Consider the following 13446-nt stretch of genomic DNA (forward strand, 5'->3'; position numbering starts at 1 on the left):
CCCCCTTCCCAAACATGTGAACATTCATACATGGGTTTTCGATATCTGGGCAGGGTTAACTCTGTTCTCTGTTGCCTTGCTGAAGGTCTGTTTCATTCCATTTCTATGTACGTGTGCTCCTAGTTAGTCAAACAGGGCAGAGATGTCAAAAAAAGAGCAGGTCTGTTGTTTTGTCTAGCACCTTGAGCCCTGGAAGGCAGCCTCATTCAGGGCTCAAGAGGGCAGGGTTAGGCAGGCAGCTATTGGATCCCAAGCCCCCACTTACCAGCTATGTGGTCTTGACGTATTACTTATTTCTCTCCACCTCTTCTATCTATTAACTGGGCATAAGATGTTCTTTATATGAAGTTATTTTGAAGCATAATGTGTATATAGAACAATGCAGAGATCATAACTGTACAACCCCACAATGAGGAACAGAACATTACGAAGACCCCAGAAGCCCCTTCTTGTCTTCTCCCAGGTATTACCTCACCCTACCTCCAGCTAAGAGTAATTTCCAACCAAATTTCTGATTTTATTTTTACCTGGTTTTGAACTTTATATGGATGAAAATATCCAGAACATATCTTTTGCTTTGAGTTTCTCTTACGTAACACCATGTTTATGAGATTCATCTGTGTGAGTAGGTATAGCTGTAGTTTGTTAATTCTCCTTATTGGGTATTCTAATGTATAAACACACCACAGTTTAATGTTTAACTACCCATTCAATTGTTGGACATTTGGGCTATTTCCAACTTTTGGACATTTGGCTTTCGTAAATAAAGCTGCTTTGAACATTCTTGCATAGTTTTTGTGGGTGGGGACACTCAGTCATCTAGGAGTGGGATTGCTGAGTTACAGAATATATTTATCTCTCAGTTTTATAGAACATTTGCAACATTTTAATGAATGTTATTAACCTCACAGTATAGTGTGGATTAAATTAGGTTGTGGAAAATACTCAATAAGGCCCTTGGCAGACAGGTGTCTGTCAGTACATGTTTAAAAGTGTAAATAAGGCACAACATTCCATTAAGTCTAAGTACCATCAGGGACTTAAACAATTCCCTATTGTTTGTTCATTTAGGTTGCTTTTATCGTGGTGTTGTTTTCTATCGTGATGCAATGAATGATTTTCTTTATGGCAGTTTTCTTCTTTTGAAAATTTACTTTGGTAGATTCTCAGGGAAGATTGAATGGAATCAAAGGATATATGACTGTAAGAACTGTCATTGTTAAAAAGGACTTTGAGGACTTGCTGAAGAGGGGAAAGCAAGAAGAAAGTCTCTCCTACCATGGCTTAGGGGACCGAGATGTGAGGACAGGAGGCTTGTGGGTTTGAGGGAAGAGTGTCTTACAGAGGATGATATGGTAACATAGAATGAAAGATAATTTTTCTAAATGGTGGTATGCCTTAGGACAACTACATATTTAGTCCCTTATAAGAGAAATCGAGTAGTTGGAAAAACAATGGATAATAACCATTAAATGAAGAAAGAGAAACCACATGTGCAAAGATTCACTTTATTTATTCTTTCTCCTCCAATATTAGCATCATTAAAGCCAAGAAGGAGGAGGGGAATGAGGTGAAAGATGAGCTGGAGGACAGCAATAGGGGTAGGTCCCTTGTGGGAAAAGGGCCAGAGGCCAAAGGATGGGAGGGGGAGAGGCTGGGACTGAGGAACAGGTGGTGGGCCTGGAGCACCTCTCCCTCTAACACTCTCCTTTACGGAAGCTCTTCGTGAGGGGCGAGCTCAAGCCTTGATGGGTGACCTCACAGGCGTAGACGTTGTGCCTCTGGTATTCTGTGCTGCTCAGCGTCAGGGTGCTGCTGAGGCTGTAGGTGTTGTCCTTGCTGTCCTGCTCTGTGACACTCTCCTGGACGTTACTCGACTGGACGACGTCATCCACCTTCCACTTTACACTGACTTCTCTGGGATAGAAGCCATTCAGCATGCACACAACAGAGGCAGTTCCAGATTTCACCTGCTCCTCAGATGGCTGGAAGATGAAGACAGATGGCACAGCCACATCTCCTGAGGAAAGAAGCGAACAGGATGGTGTTTAAACAACAAAAGTCTGCACTTGGGTGTGTTTTTTGAGATAATCACAGAGCATGTTAGGGACAGACAGAAAACAGCATGCTTATCCTGGATAATTATAGCAATGAGGCCAGGAAGCATATTTAAAATATTGATTTTGAGTTTCTTCCTAGCTTCCCCCTCTTCCTTAAGAAAGTTCTAAATCGTTTTGGTGGAGCTCTCTGCAGCTGTTCCGAGGCCTCTGCATGCTTTTCTGATCTTACCTTTCTTTCATTTCAGCTGCCTCTTGCAGTAAACTCAATGCTTTAAGCAAAGAGAGGCCATGTCATCTGACCCCCTCAGAGTTTAGAAGTCAGAACAGGTCTGAAGAAGACCCGGCAGCGGCTGAGTCAAGGAAAGCCTCTGTTTGCTTTTATTTCCCCTGTGCCTCCTCTAGGACTACGATGAGATAGCAAGCCCCCAGGGGTTCCTTCGGCTGGGCTGCGCTAAAACCTCCCTGTAGAGCAGGTCCTGAGCCCGGCCTCTGTGCCTTGGTGGTGCCAGCCTCTCCACCTTCTGACTGTGCCAGCAACTCTCTAAGCCCTCCCTAAGGCCTCAAGGCCTGTAACCATATGTGGCAATTTTCAGCCGTGCCAGGAGAGGTCAACTGTAATCTTGGCCACCTGCTTAAGAGGAAATGGCTAGCTTCACTTCTGACCCTCAGCAACTGCCAGATGGCCTCTTGGAAATCCCCCTCCACGGGGATTCCAGCCACTGAGTGGGAGAGCAGCAGTTAAAATGAAAAATAAGAATCTTTTGCCAGGAGAAGTCAACAGATAGGGAGAAGTCAACAGATAAGAGGAATAGCTTTTTTTTTTTTTAAGCTAAATTCACTGTTAGCCAAGCAGTTTAACATGAAAGACTGAATGAACTTTTATGTTTGATATTTTCTTGTCTTTTAACTTTTTTTACTATTTTTTTTCCAGATAATTGTATAAAATAACCATGGTAGTAAAATAATGTGATCATTAGAATATAGGCAGGGAAAAACATGCTGTGAAGATACTCCTATCTTGGTGAATTCTTGATAGCTTCACATTTTTCATCTGGCATTTAAACATTAAACAACTAATGTATTTGATACAAAAATTATTTCAAGATATCTTATTTCCTTTTAATAGAGTTTTAAAAGTCTTTAAAAGAGTTTTTAAAAAGCTCTAAAATCATTTTGAAATAGTTTAAGACAGTTAGATAGTTCTGAATCGTTGTAAGCTAGTTTTAACAGAGCTTTTAAAGGCCCCTAAAATAGTCCAATTGAGTTGTTGCACACCAGAATAATCCTCCTTAAATATCACTTTTGAAATCAGCTGGGATAAACAATGGCAACACAATGACAAATCATTAAACTATTTTAGAGGTTATGAAATTAAAATATTCAGATTAAAATTTTCCTATCACAGAATTAAGGTACTGAAAAATATGTTTTTTATTAATCACATTGCTATAGGTTTAGATATTTTGTACAACTGAAATATAATCATACACGGGCAGTTACATTTTTGAAAATTAAAAACATGGTCCCAAAGATATCTTATTTTTAAATCAGTTAATATACCCTAATGGTATTTAATGCCATCTAATGCCAGATTCAGTCAAAGTGAATTGATCAAGCCCTGAGTGGCCAGGTTATGGGTGTGAATTTTACCCTGAAAGAATTACATATTTGTTTTTTCGGACTGAGCTTTTGTTATTCGAATACATTTGATGAGAGGATATTGAAATAATTAAATAGCACTGAAAAAAAAAAGCTTTAAATTCTTTACAATCCCCTAATGGAAATTTTCACTAATGAGCTATCGTAATGAATGTGACTTTTCTTTCTGAAGTCTCTAATAAGTTAGTCTTTTCACTGGTTTTCCCAGCTTAGTGCCTATTACATTTCTGTTCTCTTTCCGTTAGTGGCATTATTCGTATCACTGTGCGTCAGGAAAGCTGCCTATGGCAGCGCTAATCCAGCAGATGCGGGGTGGCCGTGGCCGTTAGCGGCAAGGCGGCTGCCCCAGGAGCGCGGTGTCACGGCCACCAAAGCCATTCAATCATGAAAGACCGCGGCTCTGTCTACAGCTCGCGGTGCCGTGGCCTTCTTGGCGGAATAAAAATGTAGACAAGTAGTAACAGAGAGTACTAAAAGAACATACTCTTTAAAATCTTATTTTTTTACAGACCCGTGATCATTTAAAAAATGCAAGTATTTACTTTTTTTTGCATTTCAATACTTTTCTTTGAGCTTTTGGAAATAACCACTTTTCCACCATTACAATATGAGATAATTTCATGTTTAATCTAATGTACAAATTGTAGTTTTAAAAAATGAGTGCTCTCTGTGAAGCCCTTATTCACATAGAACCTGTCGTTTTGAGTTTCTTCCTCATGCAGACTCTAAAAACGACATTGCTGCTGATTTTCAAGTAAATTGCCTCTTCTACATGGCAAATAGGTACACTTTACTTTTTCCTAATTTTTCTTAGGGCATGTTATTGATTTTTACAGTTGTCTGACAAAATAATTTATCAAACAAAAGGGAGAAAACAGAATAAGAAATATATTTTTCTACTTTTCTGTATTATACATAATCAGCAACAACCAATACAATATTTGGCAAGAGGGAATAAAAATGAATTTACTTTTGCTCTGTAGAAATTCAAGGGTTCCTTTTTAGTTACACTACTTTTTTTTTTGCTTTGTGTCATTGAGTTTAGAACAATTTAATCTTTTTGTCTCCAAACCCATTTTTGAAGCTGAGTTTAACTTTGGCAATCCATGGTGAATCTGAAATGCCCTCATTTACCCATCTTTACAAAACTCCTATTTAAACCTCTAAAAGTCAATACTGGCAATCAGACCTGAGTTTCAGAAGGCAATAGTGAAAAATTACTTACGTTTAATCTCCATTCGGGTCCCTTGGCCGAAGGTGTTCCACAGTATTAGCTTAATTACTTCCCCCTCAACAAAAATCTCTTTTTGATGTTAGTATCACTAGCCTGACTGATGCAGAGAAAACCTTGCGATTTAGATGCCTCATTTAACTGACTAGCTCTTTGCTGTTCCTTAAGATGAACTAATTTTCAGATCCTTATCTATCTGACTTTTTGAAAGGATCTGGTACTCTTTGGAATTTACCTGAGCTAATCTCTCAAACATAAAAACTCCGCAAACTTACAACCTTATAAGAAAAAGCATTAGAAAAGTGCACTTACGTTTGATCTCCACCTTGGTGCCTTGGCCGAAAGTGAGCCACAGTGATGAATCTTACTCTCTCCCCTCAACAAAAACCTCCCTCGAAGCCAATCATGTGAGATAGGCTGCTCACTCAGAGAAAATCTAGCTATTTCTTTTCCATTTCCCCCATGAATCCAGTGATTTGTCTATTTGCTCAGCTTTTTAAGTTGATTTTCTGGCGCCCCGCTATTTACTTCTAGGTTACCAGGTTTATTTAACCAAAATATCACAAAACTTGCACGATGATTCAATGGCACCAAAATCTCACAAATAATTGAGACAGATGTACTTACGTTTGATTTCCACTTTGGTCCCGGGGCCGAAAGTGAATCACAGTGATTCAACTTAACTTCTCCCCTTACAAAAACCTCCCTAAAAAGTCGGCAAGCCTCCTTCCCTCAATGAAGTTATTTTGATTTAGAAATCTTAAAAATTAGCCACCAGCTAGCCTACTGTGGAACATTTTCCCCTCCTCTGTACCTAACCGGGGAATGAAGTTTGTTAGATCCCTGACATCCAACTAATGAAAATCCACACAAAGAAACACAAAGCAATCCAATTAGAAACAGTGAAGAATCAGCAGAAAAAAGTACTTACGTTTGATGTCCAGCTTGGTCCCTTGGCCGAAAGTGTACACACAATGGTTCCTCTTAACCTCCCTCCTATACAAAAACTCCCTTTCTAACAACTGACCAAGGCTCTGTCCAGAACATGTTATGTTCCCCAGGACATTTTTGAAGCTATCACTTAGACAAGTTATTCTCACCCAATGACTGAATCTTGCTTGCTCTTCATAGAAAATGTACAATCAATTCTCGAGTTTGCCTACAGCTCCATCTCCACATTTTCCCTGAAGGATGTCAGAGTCTGACTGCAGAGTCAGCTTACAGATTACTTCCTAGACACAGGTTACAGAACACACAGACAACCAAGGAAGGAAAGTTTAAAGTCTACTCACGTTTGATATCCAGCTTGGTCCCTTTACCGAACGTCCACCACAGTGAGAGCTCTCCATAGTCTTGCTGTACAAAAACCCTTCTCACCAAAGAGGAACAGAGCCCTGGGTTAGCTGCTGAAGTGCAACTCCCTTTTCTGGCAGGTGTGGAAGCCCTGGGGCTTCTCTGACATAGCGTATGTTTATTTTCTTCGGTGAGATCTAAAATCCAAGAGGAGAATATATTTATGTCTATGGCCTGATGGTTTCTTTCTTTAGCAATTTGCCACCTCCGGACTGCTTATTATTTATTTATTTGTTAGAAAGTAAACTGAGTGTAAATTACAAAGAAAAACAAGCAATTAAAAAATGGCCACTTTTTTTGTGCTTTCTTTTGGGGTGGTCTGGGGAGCCTTTGCAAAGGATAAACTTCATTTAGTGTAATTAGGGAAATCATCAGCTTCTCAGTGAGTAATAATTAAAGTTTGTTGTACTGTTTTAACTTCTCCTTTCCTGCAATGTTATTTTTAAAAAGGTAGACTAAATATATATCAAATTAAGGCTCATAACTTTGAAATACATTTTGAAATGTAACTATGGATGACATATGAAACCAAAGTGAAGATTAATAGGGTAGAAAGTAGACTTGACTTGGTTGGTTTGTCTGTTGTCACAGCACAGGTAGAGCTCAGCTCCTACTGAGCTGAGCCAGGGGCAGGCCATCTTTGGAGCTGTCATGGAGTCCCAGTGTTCCATAGTGGAACACATATGAAGTTCATGGTAACCTCATCAAGAACACTGAAGACCTTTTCAGCGTTTTCATTTGAGCCCAGCTCTCCGTTTTTGCAGTCTTGTATCCCTCTTAGCTGTCCATCTCCACCCCTTCCATACATTACTCCCAACTCCCTAAACTCCTCACAGTTTTTCCATGGCATCCAGCTTTTATAAACACTCCCTCTACTTGGGAACACCTTTGTCCACCTGGATTGGCTTGTGAACAGCTAACTGTCTTTCAAGATTCAACTGAAGAGGGACCTTCTCTCAGATTATTCCTGAGCAGGTGACCTGAATTTACAGAGTACAGAGACAGGTCACTGGGCCTAGAATGCCTACTTATTTTTAATCTGCTTTCAGTTTTTTTCTATCCTACTAAATTATAAGCTATTGGATGTTTTATTTGTCCTGTATTTGGGAGGCTCAATCCAATATATTTATTTAGCAAATGCTTAACAAACGTTTTCAGAATGAATTAAAAAAAACAATAAATAATTGAAAATCAATAATAGATCAGAGATGCATCATAGACCAAAGACTAATACTGACCACTACAATAGTAAGTTTTACAACAGAAATCATAACTATAATTCTAAAGATTAAAGATAGGTTTATTTGATTCTGTCACTTGCAGCTTTGCTAGTTGCCTTGAACAGCAGAATCAGCTGTTGGTCTTAACAGAAGACGAGCGATGAGAGAGATCAAGTTAGAGATGGAGAGAAAACATTGGCAAGTGAAATTTAAATGTGCCAACTAGCTGACCAAGGGCATAGTCCTTTTTTAAAGGGAATATAAAGTGATTTTCTCTGCAGACATACAAGCAATGCCAATCATAAAGGGTGACATTTATTGAGCACTTACTAAGTGCCAGACATTGTACATGGATCATCACATTTAATAATTCCCAAGACTCTATGAACTAGGAACTAATATTATCCCCTACTTTGTAGGTGCAAAAACTTGAGGGCAGAGAGGTCAAGGAACTGGCTTAAGGCAGTAAGTGGCAGAGCTGGGACCTAAATTCAGAGCCCATGTACTTAACTGCACCATATGCAGATTATACTCCACGAGTGAAGTTACCCAACGGAAGTAGCAAGCATGGCAGGGAATGCTGGGTTGGGGGAAGGTAAGAGAAACTCATTAGACTGGGATAAGTGTGCCCAGAGGTATGTATATAAAGACTATGCATGGAAATATTGTTTAAAAGGTGAAAAACTGAAAAATAACTAAAATCCTCGTTAATAGGAGTTTGGTTAAACTATGATAGAGCTTTACAATGTAGCACAAAGCAGACAATAAGAGGAAGATGTAGGTTTCTATACAGTTACGTGGAAGGTGTTTGTGAAAATGCAGGTCACTGAAGAGCATGTGTGGTGAGATATCATGATTCCATCTAAATTGATTATATCTGCATATAAATGCAAGCTGATTTTTAAAGGACACATAAATTGTTCTTGGTAGTTATCTCCTGGGATTGCAGAGGAGGAACAATGACACTTTCTCTTCCTACTCTTCTATATATCAGAGATTATTTAATTTTAAAATGGTTATGTGAATATATTCATTTTATAGTTTTTAGAAATAATAAAACTACTATTTTGAGAAAAAGTAAACTCTGACATTGCTTAGTAGCATTCTCAATATTCCTGTGCAATGCATAAACATAACTTTTTAAATGATATGTACATATACGTGTGAGTTTTCTTCATCTAGTACTTTTCTGTAGTCTTTAAATCAAGACAAAAGCTTTTCTGATTTAGTGTAGGGGATTTGTGTTCCTAAGTGAGCTAATTGAAAATCTAATATAAACAGTGCAACCGAATAGCTATTGTAAAGCAGTATTTTTAACCAACAAAAGATGATTATCCTAAGTACGGTTGTGGCAAAAACGATTTTACTGATCCCATGCAGTGGTGATCTATAGGAATGATTGTCGTGATATTTGCTGTAATGTAAAATGGATCACGAGAAGTGTTTGAGATCCTTAGGATATGTGTGGTTCGTTTTTTGAAAGCAAATGTTGTCTCAGAAGCATCCGTGAGGCTCTGCCAGGATCTACCATTCTACAAAGTATCTATGATGGATGTTGATAAGCTTGATTTGTTGAGGAAAGGCAAAGTGTCAATAAGATAGTCTGAGAGGTTCCTGGATTTCATGTCTAAGAGTGATCGAAATAGAATTTCTTGAGGAGCATTCCAACCAACTCATTACCGAAACTGCTTTACATTGAACCCTCAGCAAAGTTAGATTATCAGAAAAAAAATTCTGAACTGCTGTGGAGGGGAGAGGAAGAAAAGCCATGGAGGGAGGGAGGCAAGGAGCAGAGAGAGAGAAAGGGAGAGAGAGGAGAGAGAGAGAGAGCGCGAGTACACATTTCAGTGCACATCTACACATCATCTTGAACACTACTGATAAGCTATTTTAACAATGTTCCTTAGGTGTAACTTTTCAAGAAACATCATTTTTGCTTTTTATTTGAGATAATTACTAGCCAATTTAGGAAGTTCCCCTCACATCAGTAACATACAGTAAATCACCCAGTATGTCAGGGAACACAATGGCATAATATTGCCTTTTGCAAGATTTGAGGGATGGCAGTTTCCCTACCTGACTTGGGAGTATCTGTGGCGGATATCCATCTTCAAGTCTGTGGTTCTTTCTCTCTCTATACGTATTTGAGCTCAGCAGTCATGATGGAGTCCAGAGCAGGTGATTCTTTTTGCTTTAGCTTGACTCCTCCTTAAGATTGTAACTCTGTCATTTTTACATTTTTTTTTTTTTTGTCAAATGTAAGCTGATATCCGACAAGGAGAGGAGGAAATTCTGTGGTTCACATCCAGTGGTGCTTAGAACATGATTGGTTGTCATTCTTTCCGGAACTTGTCAGGAGTGGATATCTGTCCAGGATCCCCGAGAATCAAGGCTGCCCCGTTAGCCAGGAAGGAGGGAGATAGAGGAGGTCACTTGAGAAAGAGCTGCTTCTTTGCTGCATCAGGGTTGTGTCTGTTTCCTCTCTTATTTGAAGACAGATGTGCTGGCAGAAGCAAAGTCCTCTGTCCAGCCATATGCAAATGAGTGGGCCATAAATATGAAAAGAGATTCTGGTCCCACTCTAGAAAATGTAGATGTTCATCTTGTTTACAAGAGGACAGTAAGGCTGCGGGTGTTTTTTGACTGCCTTCCTTGAGAGAAAGAGAAGAGATAGCAGCAATTGTGTAAGGGTTTACTGGCCTAGGAGGAATTCAGCCATGAAAATGTACATATTCTGTGCTGTGGTTTTTGTTTCATTTTGCAACAGGAATGAATCCCTCAAGCTCTGCCTTAGAGTTCCCTGCCCTCCCCGTCTGCCTACTTGGTACCCAGCCCCTATGTTCTCTTCTCATATTAAGGTGTAGAAACTCAGCATGGGCAATTCCTGTGGTCAGGCTGGCTCTGGATGCAGTTGTAAAGTCAATGAGTTTGGGCTTGGTTCTTCAGACCCCAAAAGCCCTAATAATCCTGGCTGAGGCTAGAGTTCCAAGTCTAAAAGGGAGGATAGGAGGCAGACTGCCCAACAGAAACAACAAATGAACAACAGATGGAAACAAGGAATAATGTGGATTTTTGAGTGCATTAGCATGTCCTCCACTCTTTCAAAACCTCCTTTGCAATGACAGAAGAAATATAAAAATGATAATGAATTTATTTTGTAGTTGGAGAATCATGAGAGGTCCTATTAGAAGAAAAATTTTGAAGTACATCACAGAGATTTAAAACATGTCATTGAATTCATAGGGAAACTGGAATTTAGAATCTTATTCCATTGCAAAAATAGGAGGAGCCCTTGAAGCTGCCAGTTCTAGTTTTATCCACAGAGCCTCAGAAAAACCATACTTCAGAGTTATCAGGGGCCGGGAATGGTGATGGGTGGGCAGTGGAGAGTGGAATAACACCTGGGTCATCTCTCTGCTGGTTATAAACAGCTTGGCCCTCATGCTTCAGGTGGTGGGAATAGTGATTGAAAGAAAAAGGGGCCAGGTTAATAGGCGTTCAATAGTAATGGGATTAAAAAAAACCTCCCATACCACTAGAAGGAAAAGAAATTGACAAAAAGAATAAACCAATCTAGCAAAATTCGCAAAAAGTGAATAAAAAATCAAGAGACAAGCATAATAGGTAAAAATACAAAATAAGTTTGAAGGAACAAGTCAAAATATACAGTCACAAACTATCATGAATGTTAAACTATCACGAATGTTAAATTATTTCAAACTTTAAAATAAAAATAAAGCAAAAAAGACAACTGTATTCTTTCAAGGACATTTGATTCACTAGAGAAACAGTTTGTTTGCTTTCTATTTATGATTGATTAAAAACTAGATTGCAAAAAGTTAGATGTTAACCTAGAGAAAACTTTATGAAAGTTTTTCTATTTTTATCTAGTAGAGAAGTTAACCCCAGTGCTTGTGATTTTATTGCTCTGTAGGATGTTAATAAGTTGTATATCTTATTTAGCAAACTTATTCCAACATTAGTAGGGGTGTGTGTGTGTGTGTGTGTGTGTGTGTGTGTGTATGTATACTTACACATATAGGCGTGTGCATATATGTTCATATGTATGTGTATAGGTATATATGTATATATGTGTATACTAGCAAATTATAAAGTTTAAACCATGGATAAGGAGGTACAGTATCATCTCCTTATCCATGGTTTTGCTTTCTGGGGTTTCACTTACCTGTAATTAACTGTAGTCTAAAAATATTCAATAGAAGATTCTAGAAATAAGAATTTACTCATTTTAAATTGTATGCCTTAGTAGCTTGATGAAATCTCATGCCCTTCTGCTTCATCCCAGCCTGGGACTGAATTATCCCTTTGTCCAGATTCTCCATGCTGTCTACACTTACCCTCCTATTTAGATGCTTAGTAGCCCTCTTGGTCATCAGATTGACTGTCATGATGTCCTAGTGTTTGTGTTCAAGTAACTCTTATTTTACTGAATTGTTCTATTTTATTATGAGTTATTGTTGTTAATCTCTTACTATGACTTATTAATACATTTTATCATAGGTAAGTATGTATAGGAAAAAACAGCCTCTATAGGGCTGTGCACTAGCATCCATTGGGAGGAGAATTTTGCTAAAGTTAGTACAGAGAAGACTGTCCAGAAGAAACAATTTTCAGGCTGGGAGCAGTGGCTCATTCCTGTAATCCCAGCATTTTGGGAGGCTGAGGCAGGAGGATCATAAGGTCAGGAGTTTGAGACCAGCCTGGCCAACATAGTGAAACCCCATCTCTACTAAAAATACAAAAAATTAGCCAAGCATGGTGGCAGGCACCTGTAATCCCAGGTATTTGTGAGGCTGAGGCAGGAGAACTGCTTGAACTGGGGAGGTGGAGGTTGCAGTGAGCTGAGATCATGACTTTGCACTCCAGCCTGGGTGACAGTGCAAGATTCTGTCTGAAAAAAAAAAAAAGAATTTTCTATACTTACCACCTTTTTTCTGTTTGATATCTTCATGTAAGTCTCAGTGTTACGATCTGTCTCCCCACCTCAATCACTGCCCTCTGTCTCTGGAAGGAAATTCCCCTTTGGCTGAGGCTAGCATGGTGCTAGACAGGAGAGATCCAGTATCCACTCTGGAAAATTTCATAAGATGTCCGGTTCTCTATCTTCTTCAGGGACCTTTTATCATATCTCATATGCCCATGGCATTTGTCACTGCCATCTGCACAACACTGAACTCCAGCAACATTAGCTGAGAGGAGACAGAGAGAGAGAGAGAGAGAGAGAGAGACAGAGAGAGAGAGAGAGACAGAGAGAGAGTCATTTGTTGATTGAGACACAGAAATTATAATTTTTTCCTAATTAAATTATATACCCAGGTAGCTGTAATGTGATACAATCCCAAATACACATATTTATTAAATATGGTTCAAAGAGCAATTATTGAGTACTTAGTATCAAGGCACAATGTAAAATAAATGGAAAATTACTGGTGATTGTCATGCCTTTCTGTGGGACTCAACTCCCTTTGGTTGGAGGTGCTGTGTGGGAGTATATGGGCTCCAATCAGGTGGTCCTGAGGGAGCAAAATGCTACTGTTGGAGGTTAAATATGAAGGGAAATAGCAGTAGGCATCGGATAGCATAGAATGAAAACAAAAGTGCATATACTTCTAGTGTCTATTTTACAGATTCTTTTTTTTTTTTAAAATTTTTATTTCTATTTTTTAACTAGGTCAAACTCCCAACTTGTAACTTGGAAATTCAGGTCATAGGATGCCCTGTTATTTATAAGGTATCCAGCAACAATGCGTGGAACAGAATATTTAACTATTAAAAAATTTACATTAGGTTGTTGCAAAATTAATTGCCCTTTCCTTCCTTCCTTCCTTCCTTCCTTCCTTCCTTCCTTCCTTCCTTCCTTCCTTCCCTCCTTCCTTCCTTCCCTCACTCCCTCACCCCCTTC

At 39.0% G+C, this 13446-nt stretch overlaps 1 protein-coding gene across 1 annotated transcript in view; it reads right to left on the bottom strand.

The window, feature by feature from the left end:
• Window positions 1-1489: 1489 nt before the first annotated feature.
• The window catches only part of LOC119472403 (immunoglobulin kappa light chain-like), a 52168-nt gene continuing 40211 nt past the window's right edge, over window positions 1490-13446 (bottom strand). The window contains exons 4-5 of the mRNA XM_037741384.1: window positions 5882-5920; window positions 1490-2020 (exon numbers count right to left, since the gene is read on the bottom strand). Of these exons, the coding sequence (XP_037597312.1) occupies window positions 1698-2020; window positions 5882-5920 (362 nt within the window). The 3' untranslated portion in view covers window positions 1490-1697. The remainder of the gene's footprint in view (window positions 2021-5881; window positions 5921-13446) is intronic.

The sequence above is a fragment of the Cebus imitator genome, unplaced genomic scaffold (genome assembly GCF_001604975.1).
Source record: "Cebus imitator isolate Cc_AM_T3 unplaced genomic scaffold, Cebus_imitator-1.0 Scaffold99, whole genome shotgun sequence".
NCBI classification, from domain to species: domain Eukaryota; kingdom Metazoa; phylum Chordata; class Mammalia; order Primates; family Cebidae; genus Cebus; species Cebus imitator.